At 42.6% G+C, this 23,160-nt stretch overlaps 2 protein-coding genes across 3 annotated transcripts; one reads left to right on the forward strand and one right to left on the reverse strand.

The window, feature by feature from the left end:
* Positions 1 to 1,196: 1,196 nt before the first annotated feature.
* exosc1 (exosome component 1) lies at positions 1,197 to 8,892 on the reverse strand. Its single transcript, XM_003229107.4, has 8 exons — positions 8,676 to 8,892; positions 5,336 to 5,451; positions 5,005 to 5,079; positions 4,060 to 4,148; positions 3,562 to 3,595; positions 2,065 to 2,115; positions 1,881 to 1,965; positions 1,197 to 1,534 (listed from the first exon to the last, which is right to left on the reverse strand). The coding sequence occupies exons 1-8, from the start codon at positions 8,890 to 8,892 to the stop codon at positions 1,428 to 1,430; spliced, it is 774 nt and encodes a 257-aa protein (XP_003229155.2). The 3' UTR covers positions 1,197 to 1,427.
* zdhhc16 (zinc finger DHHC-type palmitoyltransferase 16) lies at positions 8,847 to 23,069 on the forward strand. 2 transcript variants are annotated; one of them, XM_008123063.3, is made up of 11 exons: positions 8,847 to 8,985; positions 14,746 to 14,998; positions 15,578 to 15,772; positions 17,011 to 17,102; positions 19,916 to 19,944; positions 20,448 to 20,581; positions 20,769 to 20,816; positions 21,255 to 21,340; positions 21,580 to 21,703; positions 22,226 to 22,296; positions 22,540 to 23,069. In XM_008123063.3, the coding sequence occupies exons 2-11, from the start codon at positions 14,762 to 14,764 to the stop codon at positions 22,652 to 22,654; spliced, it is 1,131 nt and encodes a 376-aa protein (XP_008121270.1). In that variant the 5' UTR covers positions 8,847 to 8,985; positions 14,746 to 14,761; the 3' UTR covers positions 22,655 to 23,069. The 2 variants fall into 2 exon arrangements, with proteins under 2 accessions (XP_008121270.1, XP_008121271.1); XM_008123064.3 differs by lacking the exon at positions 20,769 to 20,816.
* The last annotated feature ends 91 nt before the right edge of the window (positions 23,070 to 23,160 follow it).

A 23,160-nucleotide genomic window follows, 5' to 3' on the forward strand; every position in this document is an offset into this window, starting at 1 on the left:
CATTATATGTAGCCTACAGAAAGTAACCTATAATGGTGGTGACATCTGGTTGTGACTTTGCTGGTTTTCCCAGCTAGTGACTCTTAATTGCAAGTGGCTCTCTTGCCTTTTGTTCCATCTTGACAGTACCAGCTGTCTAAATATTCACCTATAGCTCATTTCAGTGTCACTATATTTATGCATTGCAGATAACTGATCAATTCAGTGTATATTCAGAGTCCATACATAACAGAAGTGGGTAACTGTTGGGGGTTAATGATCTATACTGCCCCTTTAAGGGAACTTTTGAAGACCTTACACTGCTGTGACATCCCCTGGGAAAAAAATGAAATATTTTCTGTTCACAAGTACACAAGTAGGAAGTCAAAACTTGGCAAAATTTCCCTCTATATTCCTTATAAGTATTTAGGAAACTACTAAAAACCTATGGAAAGCCACTCTTTCCTCACCCCCTCTATACAGGATAGAGTGGTATATCCTACAGAAGGGACATCCTTTGTGGGGGCATTATGACCCTACGTAAATCACTAGCATAGATAGAAGATGTAAACATGAAATTAGAGATGGAATTACACATATTACCTATGAATAACTTGGACAAGAACATACTAATTTCAAAGCAATATCAATTTTCTAAATTGCAGACCAATTAGCTATTTATTGACTGTGCATGCTGGTTCTGACCATATAAATGGCCTGTAATGAAACTCACTGTTAAGCAATGATAAACATGAAGAAACATGTAAAGACTGGTTGATCAGTACAGTGTAGGGTTATATTCAACCAACACTATTCAGCAGCAGTTTAAGTTCAATACACTGGTGCCTTAAAATGGTTTCTATCACCGGTGGCGCAATGGGTTAAACCTGAAGGTTGCCGGTTCGAATCTAGGAAGAGTGCGGATGAGCTCCCTGTCAGCTCCAGCTCCCCATGCGGGGACATGAGAGAAGCCTCCCACAAGGTAAAACATCGGGGTGTCCCTTAGACAAAGTCCTTGCAGACAGCCAATTCTCTCACACCAGAAGCAACTTGCAGTTTTTCAGGTCACTCCTGACACACACAAAAGCATGAGATAGTTGGTCCTGGGAAAAATGAAACAATATACAGCTCAGAAAGTAAAAAAGGAAACCCTTTGATTGTCCTCTTTGTTATGACTTTGTTATGACAGGGTTATGACTCAAGGTAGTATCCAGAAGGATTATGAGAAAAGTTTATTGCTTTACAAAGGGTATAAAACTGGAAGAAATAGCCTGTTGTCAAAGTCTCATTCAGTCCAGAGGCGGGAGCAAAGATGTTTCTAGAGTCCTAGCTCTGACTTTGTATCTTTATTTCCAGCAACAGCTGAGGAAACTCCTTTTGAGTTTCTCTTGCTCCTGACATAGAGCTACATCTTTGTCTTCTAGGTGTGCAACTTAATATGTGCGTCACTATGTTTGCAGAAACTGGGGCTGTACCCGTGCTACCTTGCGCAGCTCCTTGCCATGTGTACTGGGGCACTGCATTTCACACCAGCTGATTGGAACCATCTGTACACCTGAGACAGAAAACAGAAATCAACATTAACGCTATACTTTTCCTGGAAAACAGATTCCTCTCCACACAGTGTAAATAACTTGCAAATTTCTTTCACCAGTGCCTTTCTTTCTGTCATTCAGCAACTCTGCTCCCAGAAAACTGAGCACCCGTCACCAACTCTCCATTTCAACTTACAGAAAATTTACTAAATATTCTAAATATCTACTTCAATCAAAAACAATGTTAGATGGTACACAGCACTTCCTGGTTGGTCATACTTGAAGCTTGAGCCCTTGGAAATGCCATACATATAACAACTTTCAGTTGAAATTGCCTTCAACCTTTTTGGACGAGAGTGTTCTTACCTGCTTCACTATGAGCCACCACAACCCCCAGTTCATTTTCTGCTGTGGTTAATAAGTAGTTGGATTGTGCATCACCTAAAGAGATCTAACCCAGTAGGATGAATTAAGGAAAACAGCATGAATATCTCCATTCCTATTCACAATTTCAAGCAAGGATATGAAGGCAATAACAAAGAAAGGATACAACTTTGGCCAAAACGATATCCCCGGGGCGAAAACTTTTGTAAACCTCTACCTGCCATCAAGTCAGCAGTAGCCGGAGTGGGGGAGAAAAAGAGAATAGTCAGTTCTGGGACAATTTCAAGACACTGATTAGTGAAAATGGCAAACTCCCAAGTCTTTCCCTATTTATTTGTTAATGTATATATTTGCTAACCTGTATTCTATGTGTATGTTGATTTCAGTTTAACTGACCTCTGGTGTGGGAGGGGTTATAGATACGTGGTGGAGGCTCCTTCTTTGGAGGCTTTTAAGCAGAGGTTGGCCATCTGTTGGGGGGTGCTTTGAATGCGATTTCCTGCTTCTTGGCAGGGGGTTGGACTGGATGTCCTATGAGGTCTCTTCCAACTCTTAGGATTCTATGATTCTGCATGTGATTGTACTGAGCATGCTCAGACGCAGAACTCCATTTTTGTATTCACTTTTGCATCAAACCTCAGGGGAGGTTGCTGTTTGGACTTCAATACAGAAGTATGCTTATGGATTTCAGTGAGTACAAGTATATTTAAAGACTATGGACTACTGATTAAGAATGATACCCTGTGTACTCAACACAGAGAAGCTACATCCTATCTGAACTGAACTTTAATAAGAAATGTGCCTGTATTAATACAAGATGTTTCTAAGTAAACAAGGTATGTTATTTTTCAACGAAGACTTTTTTTTATCCCTGAGTACATAATTTAAGCTAAAAGGTTTTAAAGGGAGTGTACATCTTTTGGGCGACTGCAACTGAAAAGAAACAGCTTTAAAACTCTGTTAACCAAATATATTTTTGTAGTGGCATGTCTTTATCCTTGGCAGTTTAAAGACATGGTTCTTCAGTTTAACAGCGGAGTTACCTGTGTGCCATTACACGAATGCTTGTGAATATCACTTGTTCAAAGAGTTCTAACAAGGTCATGCTTTTCTTGACTAGTGGTTTTCAAAAGGTGGTATCCACATATTCATGGAGATTCACATTTGCAAAAAGGATATGTGCCCAGATACTGGGTGCAGTTATTTTCTAAAACTGATAATATAAGACATGAGTGCAGTGAAACAATGCCCATTTGGACATAAAGGAAGCTTGAAAGCATCTCAGTAACATCTATCTGATCTTGTTCAAGGACCAGGTTACAATGCTGTAACCCTCCAAATATTAACTGCAATTCCCAGCAGCCCTGATCAGCAAAACCAACAGTGAGAAAAAGTTGTTGCACTGCAACTGGAAGGCTATATTTCCCACTACTGTGCTAGGGCACACTTTGTTCAAAAAGGACAATTTCCCTGCAAACCATTCATTCCCTGCAAACCAATAATAGCAGGGTTGCTAAAAAGATCCTCGTCTCAACAACATTGTAACCTTCTCAAATAGTAATTAAGGAAAGAGATTTATTAGCATCAGGATGAAATGCTCTGATCTGTGCATCAGCTTTCTTTTCTCTCATCACATGAGAGATCAAGTGTTTATTCCACTGACCTTGTCTTTCTCTGTAGCTCGAATATCCTCCCTCCTGTAATGGGAGAAGAGAAGGTGAGACCTAACCTGCCATCTCTCTTCTCCATAAGACAAATTACTTTATGTGCCACAATTGATCTGGTCCAGGAAAAAATAGCTAGCTAGAGAGCCAATGTAGTGGAATAGTTTGAACACTGACTATGCTTCAGGAGACCAGAATACAAATGGAAATCCACTGAACATGTAACATTCTGAGTCTTGGAAAATGGCAAAGGCAACCCACCTCTAAACAAACACTGCCAAGAAAAGTCCATTATGGTTCCCTAAGTCAGAAATGACTTGATAGCACCCATCAAGAAACTTGACACCAACAAAACAGATTCTTTGAGCAATTTATCACTAACTCTTTAATTTTTTTCAGAAGCCTTCACATGCTAATAAAAAGTTTCTGGTTTAATCTACCAACGTTAACACCACAGCTATTGCAATGCTCAGAAAATGCCACCAACCACAACTTACCTGATTGTTCCACGAAATGGGGTTTTCAGTGGTGAAGAACCAACATACAAGATGTGCACCTTTGCAAAACGAGAGTTAATACTGCAAACCTGGACAGAGTTGGGTAAGAAAAGGGTATAAGGTTATGGCTGTGAATTTGATACAGAATTATAATGAGGATCCAGCAACACTAACGTCTCCATTACGTTACCAGCCTTCTTTTCCCTTCTTTCTCTGTAACAAAATGATTTTCAGAGCTAGTTTGTCTTTATTCCCTTCCATGTATAGCAACTTCTTCTTAACTGTGGGTTCACTTTCTATGGTTTCAATTATCCACCATCAATTCTTGTCCAAAAATATTACACAGTCTCTCCCCTATCTGTGCGTTCACTTTCCATTGTTTCAGTTAACCACAGTCAAATATTACTGATATAGAGTTCAGTACTAGCTATGATTTCAGGCATTCACAGGACTTAGAACGTATTCCTTGTGGATAAGGGTGAATTACTGTATGGACATTCAAGCTGAATGAGGACTTACAGTACCCCATAAATGTCGTATGATTTTCTCAGGCAAGGAATACTCATGAGGTGCCACTGCATTCATCTGAAATATAACCTACAACATCTTTTAAGCATTGGTGTCTTCCACCCAAGTAGTAACAAGGCCTGGCCCTGTGAAGCTTCTAAGATCACACAAGATCTGGAGCCTTATTTAGGCCCTTTTCCTTTCACTTCTAGCAGATATAAAGGGTTAATATCCTCCAGGATTCTGTGAGGCCTTTTATAGTTTATGGCAAATCATGAGCTAAACAGGGTGAACCTTGGTTATAAATACAAATAGAGACAATACCCTTATGCAATGGCTGGAATTCATATGTCCTGCTGTAACTTTGGCCTTTAAAAACACACCAGTAGTTGAATGAAGGATAATTCTTTCCTGCCCAGTTAGAACTGGTGATATTACCTTGCATGTCACTGTGGCTCCCACATCAGGCAGAAGCTGAGACTCCACATCCCTCATCACAGAGATAACAGGGAGCTGAAGGGGAGCAAAGATTATAGCTTTTTAATCACTTAGTGCATTACTTCAGCATGTCAAAGTTCCTTCTAGATTTATAGTTGATCACTTAGTTATTCTTCTCATCAGTTTGGTACTTTTCCCCACCTTGTGAATTGGTTCATCTCCTTTCTGTCTCCCCACTGATGAACTGATCCAACTCACATCAAACTATTCAGAACCTGCAACCCTCAGCTCCAACCATCAGACTACTACCAAACAAATGTTTGATTCTCACCGTGCCATTTTCACTTTTCCTCACAAGACAACCAGCCAAAGAGGCAAAGATAAAACCATGACGTGTGTAGGTGCCACTCCCAGGAACTCCTTCTTCTAAACTACACAGTCGTTCTCCTGTGAGATAAAAGAAAAGTCAAAAGATGCCCAGGTTAGAAACTTTAGTCATTCCTTGCCTGAGACAGACAACTGCCCATTCATTACTCAGACAGTTATGTGGCAAATTGAAACACAAGCTGGAAGAACATGAAGAAATCTGCCTTGTGAAGCATTGTCTGCACACTGCTCATTGCGTAGCATATAAGGTTCATTTGCTCTGAGATTCTACTAGGCAGCCACAAACATCACAGGAGAAAGGTGGCCCATCTGAGGTACTTTCCAATATCTATTATTGATATCTGTGCTGTTAACAGGATGGTCACAGGGAAAAGTGTGCTACGTGCAATTTGCAGTGCTGTTCTCACTGATGAAGAGCACTACAACAAAAAAAAAACATTTCTCCTCTTACTATGCAATGACTTCTCAGAACAACTTGGCCCAAGCAGCTGATTAAACATAATTCCAGCTGCCAGCAGCTATGACCTCTGAGAGAAAGAATAGAATAATAGAATTGGAAGAGACCACAAAGGCCATCTAGCCCAGTGGTTCTCAAACTCTGCTTGCCCAGATGTTTTGGACTTCAGCTACCACAATTCCTAACAGCTGGTAAGCTGGCTGGGATTTCTGGGAGCTGAAGTCCAAAACACCTAGATGAGCTCAGTTTGAGAAACACTGATCCAACCCCTGCTATTAAGGAACACACAATCAAACCCTTACCAACAGATGACCATCTAGCCTTTGCTTGAAAACGTAAAGAGGAGACTCCACCACGGAAGAGACAGGCTCAGCTCTATCATGCCTACCATAGTTCTTACAGCTAGTGAAAGGCCCTCTCTCTGCCACTGCTGTGATGTAACATAACCACAAAGGTAGTCACTCTATGCCCCAACATCTCACCACAACTCTCTTTTCCACAGGCCACATGAGGCCAGCCATCCACTTAAATGCTGGGTCACAGATCAACCGAAACAATTGGTTCTATGGCAGTGGTCCTCAACCTGTGGGTCTCCAGGTATTTTGGCCTACAACTCCCAGAAATCCCAGCCATTTTACCAACTGTTGGGATTTCTGGGAGTCAAAGGCCAAAACATCTGGGAGGCCACAGGTTGAGAACCACTGTTCTATCGTTATTTGGAATGTCAACTACCAGAAACCCCAGCCAGCCAGGCCAACTGCCAGTCATTCTGGGAGCTGACGTCCACAACATTTGGAGGACCAAAGAATGGGAACCACCGGTCTAGTCCCAACAAAATTCCTGGAACTGGACCCATGAATTGTAGAATCAGAGAGATGGAAGAGATCTCAAGGGCCATCCAGTCCATCCCTCTGCCATGCAAGAAAACACAATGAAAGCACCCCCAAGGGATGGCCATCCAGCCACTGCTTTAAAACGTCCAGAGAATTTATTTATTTTATTTCCAGAATTTATACCCCGCCCTTCTCACCCGGGGGGACTCAGGAGACCATCACAGTATATTCCACTGCCTAACAACTCTGACCACCAGGAAATTCTTCCTAATGTTCAGGTGAAATCTTCTTTTTCTGTAGTTTGAATCCATTGCCCCATGCCCTAGTCTCTGGAGCAGCGGAAAACAAGCTTCCCTCCTCCTGAATGCGACATCCTTTCAAATACTGAAACATGTCTCTCATGTCCCCTTAGCCTTCTTTTCTCCAAGCTAAACACACTCAGCTCCCTCAGTCGCTCCTCATAGGGCTTGGTTTCCAAACCTTTGCTCATTTTGGTAGCCCTTCAGTGAACACCTTCCAGCTTGTCAATATCTCTTTTATAGGATGACTATAATGTTCTTCCATCTGCCTCCTGCTCGGATCCACAGCTATTTTTCTAGGCAGCAAGGACTGAACTTTTTACAGATTTAACTTCCAAAAATGTTGTTATTGCAAGTTTATTTTATGCAATTCTATCTTTATTTGTAGTCAATTTTTAATAGCCAATGTTTTTATAGTCAATGTTTTCAATATATTGCAATGTTTTGGTGCTAAATTTGTAAATACAGTAATTACTACATAACGTTACCATGTACTGAACTGCTTTTTCTGTCGATTAGTTGTAAAACATGTTTTGGTGCTTAATTTGTGAAATCATATTGTAATTTTATATTTAATAGGCTTTTCCTTAATCCCTCCTTATTATCCAACATTTTCACTTATCCAATTCTTCCAGCCCGTTTATGTTGGATACGTGAAACTCTACTGTATACATAAACACTACAAAAATAAAAATTATCTCCACTTTAAAATCAGTTGTTTAAAAACCATCTAAAATCAGAGAGAATAGATCAGGAGAGAATAGAGGAGGGGCTATGACTTCCCTTGATCTCTACACTATCCTACTGATGCAGCCTAGAATCGCATTGGCTGTTTTAGCTGCTGCATCACACTGCTGACTCATGTTCGGTGTGTGGTCTACTAAGGCCCCTTCCACGCAGCTGAATAAAATCCCACATTTTCTGCTTTGAACTGGAATATATGGCAGTGTGGACTGGGATAACCCTGTTCAAAGCAGATAATGTGGGATTTTCTGCCTTGATATTCTGGGTTATATGGCTGTGTGGAAGGGCCCTAAGACTTCTAGATGCCTTTCACATAGTTTCAAACCAGGTGTCACTTCATTTTTATTGCCCAGGTGTAAAAATCTTACAGCTCTCCCTACTGAAATTCTTTGTTAGTTTTGGTCCATCTCTCTAATCTGTTAAAAGTCATTTTGGATTGTGATACAGCAGGTACGGGCAAACTTAGGGCCTTCCAGGTGTTTTGAACTTCAACTCCCACAAGAGGGCCGAAATTTTCTCATGCCTGTGCTATAGGCCCGGGCTGTGGCGCAGGCGGGAGAGCGGGCCAGCTGCGGCGAATCACTCTGACCAGGAGGTCATGAGTTCGAGGCCGCTCGGAGCCTATGTTTGTTTGTCTTTGTTCTATGTTAAAAGGCATTGAATGTTTGCCTATATGTGTAATGTGATCCGCCCTGAGTCCCCTTCGGGGTGAGAAGGGCGGAATATAAATGCTGTAAATAAATAAATAAATAATAGACACTATGCTCCTATTGATGCGGCCTAGAATGGCACGGGCCTGTTCAGGCGCCTCCTGTCCTGGCGCCAAAACATGGAAAAGTTACAATTCCCAGAAGGCCCTCCTCTTTCCCACTATGTCCCCATGAACTGAGATCCTCTCCTACGTTTCAGCCAATCCCTTCCTCCTCCGTCTCCCCATTCTGGGTCACCCACCAGGGACGCAGCACCGCGCGGGAGCCATGAGGGAAACACACTCTCTCCAACCAGGCCTCCGAACCTCCCATTGGCCAATCTCGTGGTCACGTGATTGGTTTGCCCCGGCGCTAGCTTGAGACGTCCGGGAGAGGAAAAAATGTCGGAGGAAGAGTATTAGGCGCCGCGCGGGACACGACGGGAATCGTAGTTCCATTGGGGAACATGCGGCGTGCATGCGCGGACGAGGTTGTAAAAGGGAGGGTGGAAGAGAAGATGCTCAGGTGAGGCAGGAACCGGGAAGCGTCCGGATTGAGAATGGCAGGAACAGGTAAGCCCCGAGCCTTGGCCTCATTGCATTGCATGCTTTGAACCATTCAGGAGAGGGTCTCCTTTGTTCCTCTCCATTGTTATTTCGGGGCTTGTCTTCCTTTGCACCCTCCCCACCCTTTTAATCACAAAGAGGAGGAGGCTGTGATTTCTCTCCCTTCATAATGACTTGGCTTTCCCCATATCAGCCTCCAGCTCCTGAGATTTTATGAATGGATGTGCAGTATTTTCGTCCTCCAGTTTGTGCATGGGCAAACGGGCCCTCCAGGTGTTTTGGACTACAACTCCCATAATTCCTAACAGCCTACCGGCTTTTGGGAATTGTGGGAGTTGTAGTCCAAAACACCTGGAGGGCCCGTTTGCCCATGCCTGATCTACTCTATAGAATCAATTAACTGCCCTGGCTCAATGCTAGCTCACTGCCAAAGAGCGCTGGTGCTTCACCTAACTTCAAACCTCAGGATGCCAATAGCATTGAGCCAGGGCAGTTAAAGTGGTGTCAAACTGCGTTAATTCTGCAGTGCAGACTGCTCCAAGGGCCGGGATGCTGTGACCAAGGGGGTGATGACTTGCTTTGTCCTCTTTCCCCTACAGAAGGTTAGAGGCTCTGATGGGCTTGAGGGCATTCCTCCTCTGCTTGCAGGGAACCCATTAAGCCTCCCACGCATCCTCTGCTCCCCGGGGAGCATCTCTGGTGATAATCTCCCCTTGTGTCGCTGATGCTGCCATCTGGCAAAGGGGCTTCAAAAGTCACTGGTAATCTGTGCCCAGGAACCCTGCCAGCTCTGCCCAGCTGGCCGAAAGGGAGGGGCTGACCTCTGGGAGCAACTGGGAAGACAATGCTTCTCTGTCTGTCTGAGTGGATATTAATGTTCCTCACATAGACAGTGTGCTGTGATACCACCAGAGACAGCCTTACTGTGCGGGGAAAGGTCTTGCAGTAATAGAGTAGAATCTATAGCAGTGGTTCCCAACCTGTGGGCCACGAGACCTAAAATAAAGGCCGTGATACATGCGGGGAAAACCAGCTCTAGATTATTAAATATGGTTTTCTGTGGGCAAGCAGATTGTGACTACTGGATGACGTATGTTCTGTATCAGAAACTAGAGCTGATGTGGTCTATCCAATGCCATTTTCTGAATCAGCACCCCAAACAACCAAACTGAATCTAAAGTTGACCAAAAACTGATTTGTAACCCTTTTGGTGCTAATGTGATCCCTGGTCAAAGTGGTCCCTAGTCAAAAAAATGTTTGGGAACCACTGATCTATAGGGTTGTTGTGAGTTTTCTGGGCTGTATGACCATGTTCCAGAAGCATTCTCTCCTGATGTTTCACCCACATCTATGGCAGGTATCCTCAGAGGTTGTGAGGTCTGTTAGAAACTAGGCAAGGGGGGTTTATCTATCTGTGGAAAGTCCAGGGTGGGAGAAAGAACTCTTGTCTGTTGGAAGCAAGTGTGAATGTTGCAAATAATTGCCTCAATTATCATTGAAAAGCCTTGCAGTTTCAAAGCCTGGCTGATTCCTGCTTGGGGGATCCTTTGCTGGGAGGTGTTAGCTGGCTCTGAGAAGTCAGCAGTAGCAGAGCATTTGATGAACCAACCTGGACACAGCATATTATTTGAGAACACAGAAATGCTGGACCACTCTAACAACCACCGTGTCAGACTACACAGAGAAGCATGTGGACAATTTCAACAGTAAAGAAGATGAACAAAATCTGACTACCAGTATTAAAAAAACTCTAAAATCAGGACAGTAAATAAAGAACAACACTCTTAAAACAGGGGAATTCCAGACAATAAACAATCAGGGCCAGCTAACAAGACAAGAGTTCTTTCTCCCACCCTGGACCTTCCACAGATATATAAAACCCACTTGCCTAGTTTCCAACAGACCTCATAAGGATGCCTGCCATAGATGTGGGTGAAACGTCAGGAGAGAATGCTTCTGGAACATGGTCACACAGCCCGGAAAACTCAGAGCAACCCACTGATTCCAGCCATGAAAGCCTTCGACAACATAATTTAAAGGGTTGCAAGAGACAACAAAGGGCCATTGAGTCTCTAACCCCCATTTTGCCATGAAGAAACACTCAATCAAGGCATTCCCGACAGATGACCATCCACCCACCACTTAAAGACCTTCACCACACGAATATCATCTGGACCTTCTTCTCAGTCTTTTTCTGCAAGTTGAAGCCAGGTCTTTATTGTCCAGTCTTTGTTTACTCAGGGCCCTTCCACACAGCCATATAACCCAGAATATCAAGGCAGGAAATCCCACAATATGTATACTCAAGGCAGTGAACAATAAATACAAAATAATGCCAGTTAAAACAATGTAAATGCACTACTTCCAGACTCTTGAGATTTCTCCCTAGACAGACCCAAGTAGCCCTGTCCTTGCTTGCTTTTCTCGAGAAGGTAAAAACTTTCCTCTTCCATTGGACACTTGTGGAATTGATGAGAGGTTGGCCCCCTTCCACACAGCTGTATAAAATCCACATTGATCTGGATTATATGGTGGGGTGGACTCAGATAATCCAGTTCAAAGCAGATATTATGGATTATCTGCCTTGTTATTCTGGGTTATATGGCTATGTGGGAGGGCCCGCAAGCTGCTGAATGGGATTTTTGGGAAGCTATGCAGTTTTAAAAGTAATTTAATTTTTTATGTTCTATGACATAAGGATTTGGTTGTCTTTATAGTTTTTATATTCCTATTTTAATCAATTAATTTTCCTGTTTTAATTGTACTGTGTCATGTTTGCTGTTAGCTGCCTTGAATCCCTATGTTTGGAGAAAGTTGGGATAAAAATAATGCACACATATATACATAGATCTCTATATATACCTCTGTGTATGTATGTGTGTATATATGTATATACACACACGCACACAGATATACATACACAATTAAACTTGTGTCATTAAATCAATTAAACATTAAAATATTAAAATGCATTGAAACTCCACACATGACTCCAAAATCCCAATGACATCATCTCCAAGAGTCCATATATGCCCAATGGCATGTGTGTTTTAACCTGTCTGCGAAAAGCAAGCAGGAATTTATTTATTTATTTTATATTTAATTTATATACCGCTCTTCTCCCCCAGGGGGACCCAGGAATGGGCCCTAAATAGAGAATTCCAGAGTCTGGGAGCAGCCACTGAAAAGGTCCTCCCTTCTTCCCACCAAACAAGCTAGGGAAAGTGGTGGGACAGAGAGGAGGCCCTCTTCATGTGATTGTAGTGTTCTAATAGGTTTAGAAAGAGTGATACTGCCTTTTAAATAACCTGAACTTAAGCCGTTTTATACATGTGAGTGTGTGTTTTCAAATTACTTGTCAGCTTATGGTGACCCCATGAATTTCATAGGGTTTTTCTAGGCAAGGAGTGCTCAGAAGTGCTTTTGCCTGTTCCTTTCTCTGCCTGAAATATGATCTGCAGCACCTGGTATTAATTGGTGGGCTGCCATCAAAGCATTAACCAGAGCTGACTCTGCTTAGTTTCCAGGATCAGACACAATCTGGGACCTTTAGATAATTAGGCTTTAGTCTTATTTCAGCCCCTAGTAATTAACTTGAGATCCTTAATTTTGCCTCTACGTTTTCCATCAAAAGAAAACTAATTACATGGCCCAGATTGTTAAATATATTATAGATCATTATTAGAGAATTTGCCTGTCTTCTCAGATATTTTCTAGGTTTATGCATCTGGCTGCTTGACCAAAGCAGGGAATCTGTGCCCAACTAGCAAGCCCAGAAACTGGAGCTTCTGCAATTAGGGAACTAAGGCCCCTTCTACACTGCCATATAATTCAGATTATCAAAGCCTATAATCCAGAGGATCTGGTTTGAACAGGATTATATGAGTCTACACTGCCATATAGTAAAGGTAAAGGTTTTCCCCTGACATTAAGTCCAGTCGTGTCCGACTCTGGGGGTTGGTGCTCATCTCAATTTCTAAGCTGAAGAGCCAGCGTTGTCGGTAAACACTTCCAAGGTCATGTGGCCGGGATGACTGTTACCTTCCTGCTGGAGCAGTACCTATTGATCTACTCACATTTGCATGTTTTCAAACTGCTAGGTTGGCAGAAGCTGGGGCTAACAGCAGGTGCTCACTCCGCTCCCAGGATTCGAACGTGCGACCTTTTGGTCCACAAGTTCAGCAGCTCAGAGCTGTAACATGCTGTTCCACTGGGGGCCCTTACACTGCTATATAATCCTGTTCAAAGCAGATAATCTGGATTTTCTAATTTGATAATCTGGATTATATGGCAGTGAATAAGGGGCCTAAAAAGACCTATAACTAGGTTGACCCTTGAATATATAAACATGTTTGAGAGACATCAAACATCTTTTTGAACGGAGCAGAACTTGATAGGATGCAGGGTGGCTGTGAGTGTTGGTTGGATAACGTCTGCTGGTACAGTAACATTGAGTGGAGAATGGAAGTTATGGCTGCTGCAGAGAAATCTGTTAAAGCTGCATAGTTTTAAAAATATTTTGATCCCTGGGAATATAGTGTGGTGTTCCTTCTTGGGACTCCTTGTTCTTGTTCCTGCTTCATGATCCCTGTTCTGGGCTTTTCCTTTCTTTGGGTTACCAGCCTCGAGGGGCTCCTGGGGTCATACTCTTACTTAATATTAATTGACCAAGATCAGTTTTCTCTGGTGCTGATCAAGCTCAGGTTCCTCCTTGCTCTTAGATTAGTTGCCGCTGATCCTGGACTCCTGCAAGCAGGTGAGTGCCATTGTGCAGCCCATCTCTCTTCTTTCATAAGAATTAGGCTTTAGAGGATTTAATGTTTGTTTTCCTCATCTAAGTCATTCTCAACCAGCAAATATTCTGAGGAGATGAAAGAAAGGATGCAAGCAAAGATTCAGCCCTGTCCCTATATGATAGTCATGTACATTTTAGAGGTACTTATTTCTTAAAAGCTGCCTTCCCCACACTAGTATGCAGATGTTGGACTAGAACTCCCACCATTCCTAGTTGATACGGTTATTCAGACTGGATGATAGTGGAGTTTATAGAGAACATAGAAGGTAACATCAGGGGTTATTTTCCCTTTTGGAGAGTTCATTCTTAATCCTGAGTATTTCCAATGCCCTCCACAGTTCTGGACGGGACATTTCCTAACAGATATTGGGAAAGGCAGGGACTCTCTACCACTCACAATCTTGCTGGTTTTCTGTAAGTCATGCAATGAGTGCAGTTTTTTATCGTATCAGAAGTGACTTGAGAACATATTGCAAGTCGCTTCTGGTGTGAGAGAATTGGCCGTCTACAGAGACGTTGCCCAGGGGATGCCTGGATGTGTTGCCATCCTGCTGGGAGGCTTCTCTCGTGTCCCTGCAAGCTAGAGCTGACAGATGGGAGCTCACCCTGTCTCGCGGATTCAAACCGGCAACCTTCAGGCCAGCAACCCAACCTTTAGGTCAGCAGTCCAGCCGGCACAAGGGTTTAACCCATTGCGCCACTGTGGCTGCAGTGACACCCAGGTAAGGAAATCTGAATACAGCCCTTGAAGGTATTTGAGAGTGTTAATGGTGGTCTGGCAAGTGTTCTTCCCTTTAATCTCATTTTGCAAGAAGTCTTCCTTTTCTTTCTAGAGTGAAAAAAAGGATTATGAGTAAAGTCACAAGATTACTACATCCCTAAATCTCATGGAGATGGAATAATAGGTTCCTCATTGATTTGTCTATCCTCCCTGTCACTGGACATGCTAATATTACTTCCTTTCTTCCCAGGCTTTGAGTGGCAGGGATGAGGAGCCGCCAGCGCATGTACTCTGCTGTCATGCGCTTTTTCCTGAAGTGCCTGCGGATAGGTCAGCGGCGCCGGTTTTGGCTGACCCGGCACGTTCAACAGCTGTGGCTGTATGGCCGTCTCTGCATGCGCTCCTTGGTCTACAATTCCTTTGCTGATGGTGACACTGCTCTTGATGCCCTCTTTGAACCTATCTATTGGCTGGTGGATCATGTCACCCGGTGGTTTGGCGTGGTGAGTATCTAGGAAAGCTCAAGGACAATTCCTTGTACAGAAAATGAGCTGATTCTTACTTCACCATTGTGGAAAGGACAGCATCTACTACCACTCCTAAGGACAGTGTATCTCAAGCTGTCTGTTGTGGAGGACTTGCAATTTCTGCCTCTAATACGTTGAAGATGATTAGGTACAATTTGTGAGAATTGGGCATAATTTTTTTTTTCTGGAAACTCATCAGGGACCAGCAGCCAGTAGCTCATATACTGGCAATACATGAACTACCATTTTAAATAATACTGGCTTAGGAGGCATATACCATGCGCCTTACCACCATTCCTTGCCATCTAGCACATGACTTCATGAAGTGACTGCTTCTCTTTGTCCTACTACTAGAGTCAGCCCAGTGCTAGAGGTGGCCCCCGGCTTCAAGCCAGATAGGAATCCATGACATTTGTTTCCAAGAGAACCAAGCAGCATTTGGGGGGGGGGGGGGGGAATCCATCTATCGCACAAGTATTCTACCAAACATCTGAGGGGTTTTCTGTTTTTTGAAAAGTGCTTGTGACTGAGAGCTGCTTCTCATCCTTCTGACAGGTGTTTGTGGCTCTCGTGATCACACTGACTAGCTCCGTGGTGGTCATAGTGTACGTCTGCCTCCTGCCACTCGTCCTGCAAACGTATCCCCTTCTCTGGGTCTTTTGGCATTTTATCTATGGCCACTGGAACCTTGTCATGATTGTCTTCCACTACTACATGGCCATTACTACACAGCCTGGTTGTCCCCCACAGGTAGGGCAGAAACTTTGCATTTCCACTTTGCTTTATGTTGGAAATAGCAACTTCCCAAGCCTTTCACTATTTATTTGTTAATGTATATATTTGCTAACCTGTAGTCTATGTGTATGTTGATTTGCCAGTTTAACTGTACCTCTTTGGTGTGGGAGAGGTTATAAACACGTGATTGTACTGAGCATGTTCAGACTCAGGACTCCATTTTGCAGTCCATCTGCTTTACAGCTCAGTGGAGTTGAATGCCTGTTTGCATCACACCTCAGTAGAGGTGGATGGATGTTACTGTTTGGACTTCAGTAGAGAAGCCTGACTTAGGGACTTCAGTGAGTACAATTATACCTAAAGACTATGGACTATTGATTAAGAATGATACCCTGTGTACTCAACACACAGAGAGAACTACATCCTGTCAGGAGTACTTTGAATGCTATTTCCTGCTTCTCGGCAGGGGGTTGGACTGGATGGCCCATAAGGTCTCTTCCAACTCTATGATTCTATAACAACTTAAATAAGAAATGTGCCTGTATGGTAATTTAATACAAGATGTTTGTGAGTAAACAAGACATGTTATTTTTCAAAGAAGACTTTGGGTTTTTTTAATCTCTGAGTGCATATTTTAAACTAAGAGGTTTCAAGAGAATGTATATCTTTTAGACAATTACAATTACAACTGCAATTTCAACCTCAAACAACCATCCTCTGCTAACCAAATATATTTTTGTAATGGCATGTCTTTCTCCTTGGCAGTTCAAAGACATGGTTCTTCAGTTTAACCGCTGAGTTACTTGTGTGCCTTTACATGAATGCTTATGAATATCACTTGTTCAAAGGGTTGACAAAGTCATGCTTTTGTTGACTAGTGGTTTTCAAAATGTGGTTCATGTTCATGGAGATTCACATTTGCCAAACGGATATGACAGCATTTTTCCTTTTCAATAAGGTTATAATTGCCATTTATTTCCAAAGGGATATGTGACCAGAGACTGGGTGCAGTTATTTCCAATACTTTAAAAAAACAAACAACACCTTCATTCAAAGCAAATCAAAGGATTTGGAGCTGCTTTTGAGAGACATGACATGACTTTGTCCATTCTATTCTCTTACTGAAAATACCTATGGAAATGTTCATGGGTCAGAAGTGATGTATTGTCAATGCAGCCTGTTCCAGGTGTATGTGAGGAGGAGACATATTTAGAACAGAATGCTAAACAGCTACTGCTATTCCCTTTTCACAGCAGTCAAAGAGCGATGTTGTTGCTGTATCCATCTGCAGGAAATGCATTTCCCCAAAGCCTGCCCGGACTCACCACTGCAGCATCTGCAACAGGTGGGCATTTTTCTTGTGTCAATTTGAGATTTAAGGGCCTTTTGTGTTTCCTTGTAATTTCTTTAAAAAATATTTAACTCAAAGGAATATGTGAAAATTTGAACTCCTTCTAAAGCATAACTAATGCTTAAATTCCTATTGCACAAAGCAGACTTCAACTATGGATATGAACATACAGTAGAGTCTCACTTATCCAACATAAACGGGCCAGCAGAACGTTGGATAAGCGAATATGTTGGATAATAAGGAGAGGTTAAGGAGAAGCCTATTAAACATCAAATTAGGTTATGATTTTACAAATTGAGCACCAAAACATCATGTTATACAACAAATCTGGCAGAAAAAGTAGTTCAATACGCAGTAATGCTACATAGTAATTACTGTATTTACGAATTTCGCACCAAAATATCATTATATATTGAAAACATTGACTACAAAAATGCATTGGATAATCCAGAATGTTGGATAAGCAAGTGTTGGATAAGTGAGACTCTACTGTATTTAGTTGTCTTATGCTATCTTTCAGTCACGTTGTCTGTGTGATTTATGGAAAAGAAGTCACTTAATTCATTTGACTCAGTACTTCCTATCCCATCAGGCAACTGCACTTTTCAATCTTGGGCCAAGATTTTTCTAGCTCTGCTCTTGATCCTTTTAACAGGAGAGCTTAGTTTGCCTCTGGGCCGCTCTGCACGCAATGCATGAGCTGAGTTATCCTTCTTCCTCCCTCACAGAGTGCAATGGACAGATCTCCGTTCTTGTTTCCCCATCAAATTCTGGGACTATCTAGTAACAGATGGTAATTATGTTTATCTCCCACAGTTCCATGTGTAGAATGCCTTATAGTGCCAGATAACAGAATCCTGTGTCTAGCAGTGATTCCCAATCATTTGCTAATTCAGGATGGGAAACTTTTTAAACCAGAGAATTGAATCTATTTAGAAGAGGCTGAGAGGATGGCAAGAACTGTAGCAGTGGATGCAGCCAATATTAGTGTGTCTTTTGATTTTCATAATCCCTTTCTGTATGCTTCATATCTGAATATTTTAGTTACTTCAGGTAAAGTGTACTTTTAAGATCTTCAAAATTTGGAGTATGGCTTGAGAGTTTGTGATGTCAAATTTAGATGTTATTGTTTTAAGTACGGGCTCACTGGGGTCTCTTTAGCCACATTAAATTAAATTGTTTGCATGATATTGTGTGCCTGTTACGTTTGGGTCCTAGGGTCTAATCCCCATTTTGTTCTTTTCAGAGAAAGAGATATCAGCATAGCTTTTTCCCCAGAGCAAGTTCTGCAATGAAATGGAAAATAGGCATAGGCAGTTGCATAGGAGGAAAAAATATCCAGATTTTGTGCCCTAAACAAAAGTATGTTTAGTTTGCATGTGCATATTTTTCATCATTTCTGCTGCTCTTGGAATTAAGACAAAGGGTTGTAGAGCTCACGGAAGCTTGGGAAGATTGCTTTTGTGTACTCTGCTCCCTTCAAAGGTCTTTGCTTTTTCCTTTCCATTTTATCTTACCTGCTAGTTTTCCACAGTGTTTTTTTAAATAAACTACGTAACATTTTAAATTGGCAGAATTCAACTAACAGCTGTATTACATAAATATCAGTATAAATATACAAATATAAATATACCATATACAAATATAAATAAATAAATAAATAAATAAATAAATATAAATAAACCATATGCAAATGTCTATGGTATATCCCTGTTCGCCCCACCAGCTCAATAGACATCTTGAGCAATGATCAATCTATTTGTCCCCAAGGAACTGGGAAGGCCTCTGTTCGATGTTTTGATGTTTTACTTTTTATCCGATATAACAGGTTACGTTTTAAATTTAATTTTAGTTGTTAAGTCATAATTTGTTTTTATATGTTGAGTTGTCCATTTATGGGTGTATTGTTGTTGTGTTTGGGCATTGAATGTTTGCCTTCTGTGTTTGGAATCTGCCCTGAGTCCATCTGGGGAGATAGGGCTGAATACAGGGTGTTTGAAAAAGAACTCCCTGGTTTTACTGATTTTATGCATAAAACTAGGGAGTTCTTTTTCAAACACCCTGTATAAATAAGTTGTTGTTGTTGTTGTTATTGTTATTACATGCTGGTTTTACCTACGGTTTTGTGTGGAAGTCTGTCCTGTGTATTGAGTATTGGACTACAACTCTAGAAATCAGGGTTCAAATTCCACTAGGGAATCGAAACCCACTTTTTTATCATGTTAGAAGCGACTTGAGAACATATTTGCTTCTGGTGTGAGAGAATTGGCCGTCTACAGAGACGTTGCCCAGGGGACGCCAAGATGTGTTCACTGGGAGGCTTCTCTTATGTCCTCACAAGGTAGAGCTGACAGATGGGAGCTCACTCCGTCTCACAGATTGGAACAGGCAACCTTCAGGTCACCAACCAAACCTTCATGTCAGCAGTTCAGCCGGCACAAGGGTTTAACTGGGTGACCTTGAGGAAGCCACACTCATAGAAGAAGGCAAAGGCAGCCCGACCTCTGAACAATTGTGACAAGTTTGCCATGTCATAGCCATGAGCCAAAATGACTTGAGGGCATAGAAAAACGATAATCCATATGTAAGAGGCAATATGAGCTTGTATAATACCTAGCTGTCCTTCAAAGAGCCTCCAGCAGGTCCCTTGTTTACATGTACACTAAGGTGTAGAGGGCTATTTCTTTTACATTGTGCTGCTTGCCTTATGCACCATGTCTGCCCCCACTCTCTTGCTGCTCTGCTTACATCACCTTGTATTTCTGCATGCAATAAAGCTTAAAGTTGATGCTACTTCCCTCCTACAGGTGTATATTGAAGATGGACCATCACTGCCGTATCCTTCCACAGGCCACTAGGATTTGTTCAGTTGTCTTCGCTGCAGGGCTGCTTTTCTCAGGAGTCATATGTGTCCTTAGGGAAAGTATGGGAACACTAGACGCTAACAGGCTAAAAGAAGTAGCCTGCTATGTCAGAAATAGATTTTTGTTTATCTCCTTCAAATAACATTTCTGTCAATATTATGAGGATAAATAAAAGCATTCCTGCTTCAGGCTGAAAGGGAAATAGTTCTGTAATCAGCATTCCCTTTCCTTTGGTTTCCTTTGGTTTAAAGTGTGCACAACAACATAGATCTAATTTGGGGGAAGCAGATCCTCAGGATTAGGAGTATTGCATGTTGGTAGTCTGTCAGGATGACATAGGTGGATGTTAGACTGAGTCAGTTGTTTCCATCAGTGGAATTTAATGTGGGAACTCCAGAACTGGTGTTCTTCTGTTGCAAAGCAAGGAAGGTTGGCTTTCTGCCCAGAATTACTGACCTTTAACTCCATGAGACAGCATGGCTGAACAACTGCGTGGGGCACTTCAACCATCGCTACTTCTTCTCCTTCATGCTGTTCATGACCATGGGCTGCATCTACAGCAGTGTCAGCGGTTGGGACCTGTTCTGGGAGGCCTATGCGGCCATTGAGGTGAGGTTCCCTGCCGAGCTATGGCCATTGAGGCGCATGGGGCTGGTCTGTCTTTCTCTGTGTGAGGAACATGGCTCTCCCTTTCTGGTCTTGACACCACACAAGGTGCTGACCTGGGTCAGAGAGAGGTATGTAGGCCAAGAAGAATTGAGTGTGTATAACTGGCGGCCTCTTTTCCATCCGATAGAAAATGAAACTGCTTGACAAGGAGAGACTGCACGTGGCTGCCAATCAGGTGGGGTACCTGCTCCTCTGCTGCTCAAGCCAGGGAGAGGACAGAGCATGGTATGGGAGCTTTGGCACTTTGTCCCAGAAAAGAATCTACAGAAGTTGCAACGGCTCAGATTCCCTTTCCTGGGCAGGAATACTCCTTCCCTCTTCTCCACAAGGGAATGCCAGAGCCCCATTTCAGCTGGCATCCATAAGGGAATATTTGCCGAATTTTGGAATGCCAGGAACAGATAAGGGACACAAGTACTGGTCCCCAGTACCCATGCTCTGTCCATCACCGATTCATGATCATTGAGGTCCTTGTTACTTAGCAGGTGTAGTCTTGTCTGCTGTGCTCTCCATCCATCCATCTGCCCTTCAAAGCCTTCTGCGTCGTCATCATAACTGCCACTGCTGTCTTTTTTTAACCTCTGATCACTGCAACATTTGCTTTTCCTTGCAGACTTACTCTCAGACACCGCCACCTACCTTCTCCTTCCGCCAGCGAGCTTTCCACAAGAGTATAGTGTATGCCTGGGTCCTTTGCAGGTAACTAATCTGTTTGGTTGATACTGCTTATGGGGAGAAAGAAGGAAGACTGGCCAGACTGCTTTCCGAAGGCTGATAGTCCACCTTCTTACTCAATGCTTTCCATCTGTCTTATTCTCTATGCTTTGCAAGTCAACAGCCCAGAGTTTTCCCCAACTGACATTTTCTGAGCATTTGATAATTTTCTTAGGCTTTCTCAGCTCTTTGGCATTTTACAACTGTCCTCCTTCAATTTCCAGTTCAGTAGCCTTGGCTTTAGGTGCCCTCATGATCTGGCATTCTGTCCTCATCACGCGTGGCGAGACCAGCATTGAAAGACATATCAATCGCAAAGAAAAAAGAAGGCTGAGATTGAAGGGCAAGGTGAGAAATCAGATGATGAACTGACTGAAGTGGTCCCATGAAGTTTCCTTTATTTCATTGTGTGGAATACATGAGATTTGGAACAGATTAGGCTCCCAATCCTCTGGTAGATCTTGGGAAAAATACTTTGGAATTCAGAAGAGTCAAATCTAAAGAAGCTGATACTATCAAACACATGCAAATTACTTGGGACTACATCTCAGAATGCCCCAGCCAATATGACCTGAAATTATACTGGCTGGTGAGTCGGAGCTATAATCGCAAAAAATAACTCTTCCAGGTTTGACTCTGCCATGTTTCTCAGGTTTGTATTTTTGATGTCTTCTGCTCACTGCAATTGTTTTTATTTTATAAATACTGAGATTGGCTGTAACACCTCAAAAGAGATTTTAGAAGTTTGCATTTATTGGATCAGCGGAATAGTTCTATTGGTTGCTTTGCATTTTGGGCTCTTCCAGTAAGGGAGCTACACAGTACAGAAAAATACTGCTGGAATAGGATCGTTTTTCTCTTGGTTTATAGGTGTTTCGAAATCCATACAACTATGGCCCTTTAGGGAATTGGAAAGTTTTCCTGGGCGTGGAGACACAAAGGTAAGAAACTGGGGGAATGAGAAAGAACTGGCAGGTGCATACTGTGATGGGGTAAATAAACAAGGTGGCTGTGATTGGCCCTTGGTGCAGCAAGATAGCTAAGCAGCTGCAAATATGTAGTTTTGGATTCTAAGTAATGGTGTAGCCTTCAAGGTACTGCATCTTAGGCCTTAGGTTATAAACACCTTTCTATATGGGACTCTACTCTCCAACAGTCATACTGAAGGATCTGCTCTCTTCTAGGCACTGGATTACTCGATTTCTGCTGCCATCTACCCATCCACCCTATGGTACTGGCCTGAATTGGGACACCCCACCCTGCGTAGCTGAACAGAAGGCTCCTCTGTTGGCGATCTGAGTTAAATAAGGAATGGATTACACCTACTGATGCAAGACTAAAGGCCGCAGGTTGCTCTCACTGAGAAGCATAACAGAAAGTTCAATGCCTGAAGTGACCTAATTCACTCTTGCAGGATCATCTGAAGTGAACTGCTTACTGCAACAGCCTTAGGAAGAAAGCCGAGGAACCCCCAGCTGCAGGCGGCTGAGGTGAAACAAGGATGTCTTGCTCACATCTGTTTGTGTTTATGAACATGATCCCTGCCTGAACCTCTAGGACAAAGTGGTGTTGTTCCCAATGGGATGATAGCATCTGCCCTGCAATCCTCACCCCCAAAACTCATGGAGGCTGGCTGACATGCCAGGGTCCTGCCGCTGCCCCTCTAAGGCAGGATTTTTTTTAAAAAAAATGTAGAAATAAAAACTTTTTAACATGTGCTGCCAATTCCTCTACAGGGAGAAAAGGGATGGGGTGATGATAATATCTAAGCAAGACAAACTGTGGACTCCTTCAATAACAGGACA

This window comes from Anolis carolinensis, chromosome 3 (genome assembly GCF_035594765.1).
Source record: "Anolis carolinensis isolate JA03-04 chromosome 3, rAnoCar3.1.pri, whole genome shotgun sequence".
Taxonomy (NCBI): Eukaryota; Metazoa; Chordata; class Lepidosauria; order Squamata; family Dactyloidae; genus Anolis; species Anolis carolinensis.

Bases quoted from the DNA above. Each gene is read 5' to 3' on its own strand.
- zdhhc16 (XM_008123063.3), top strand. From the start codon at position 14,762: ATGAGGAGCCGCCAGCGCATGTACTCTGCTGTCATGCGCTTTTTCCTG. The intron at 19,945-20,447 runs GTATCCTTCCAC...TCCATGAGACAG, and splicing joins GAAGATGGACCATCACTGCC to CATGGCTGAACAACTGCGTG. The intron at 21,704-22,225 runs GTGAGAAATCAG...CTTGGTTTATAG, and splicing joins GGCTGAGATTGAAGGGCAAG to GTGTTTCGAAATCCATACAA.
- exosc1 (XM_003229107.4), bottom strand. From the start codon at position 8,892: ATGCACGCCGCATGTTCCCCAATGGAACTACGATTCCCGTCGTGTCCC. The intron at 5,452-8,675 runs GTGGGTGACCCA...TTTATCTCACAG, and splicing joins CGCGCGGTGCTGCGTCCCTG to GAGAACGACTGTGTAGTTTA. The intron at 2,116-3,561 runs GTCAGTGGAATA...ACTTGATGGCAG, and splicing joins GAGCTACAGAGAAAGACAAG to GTAGAGGTTTACAAAAGTTT.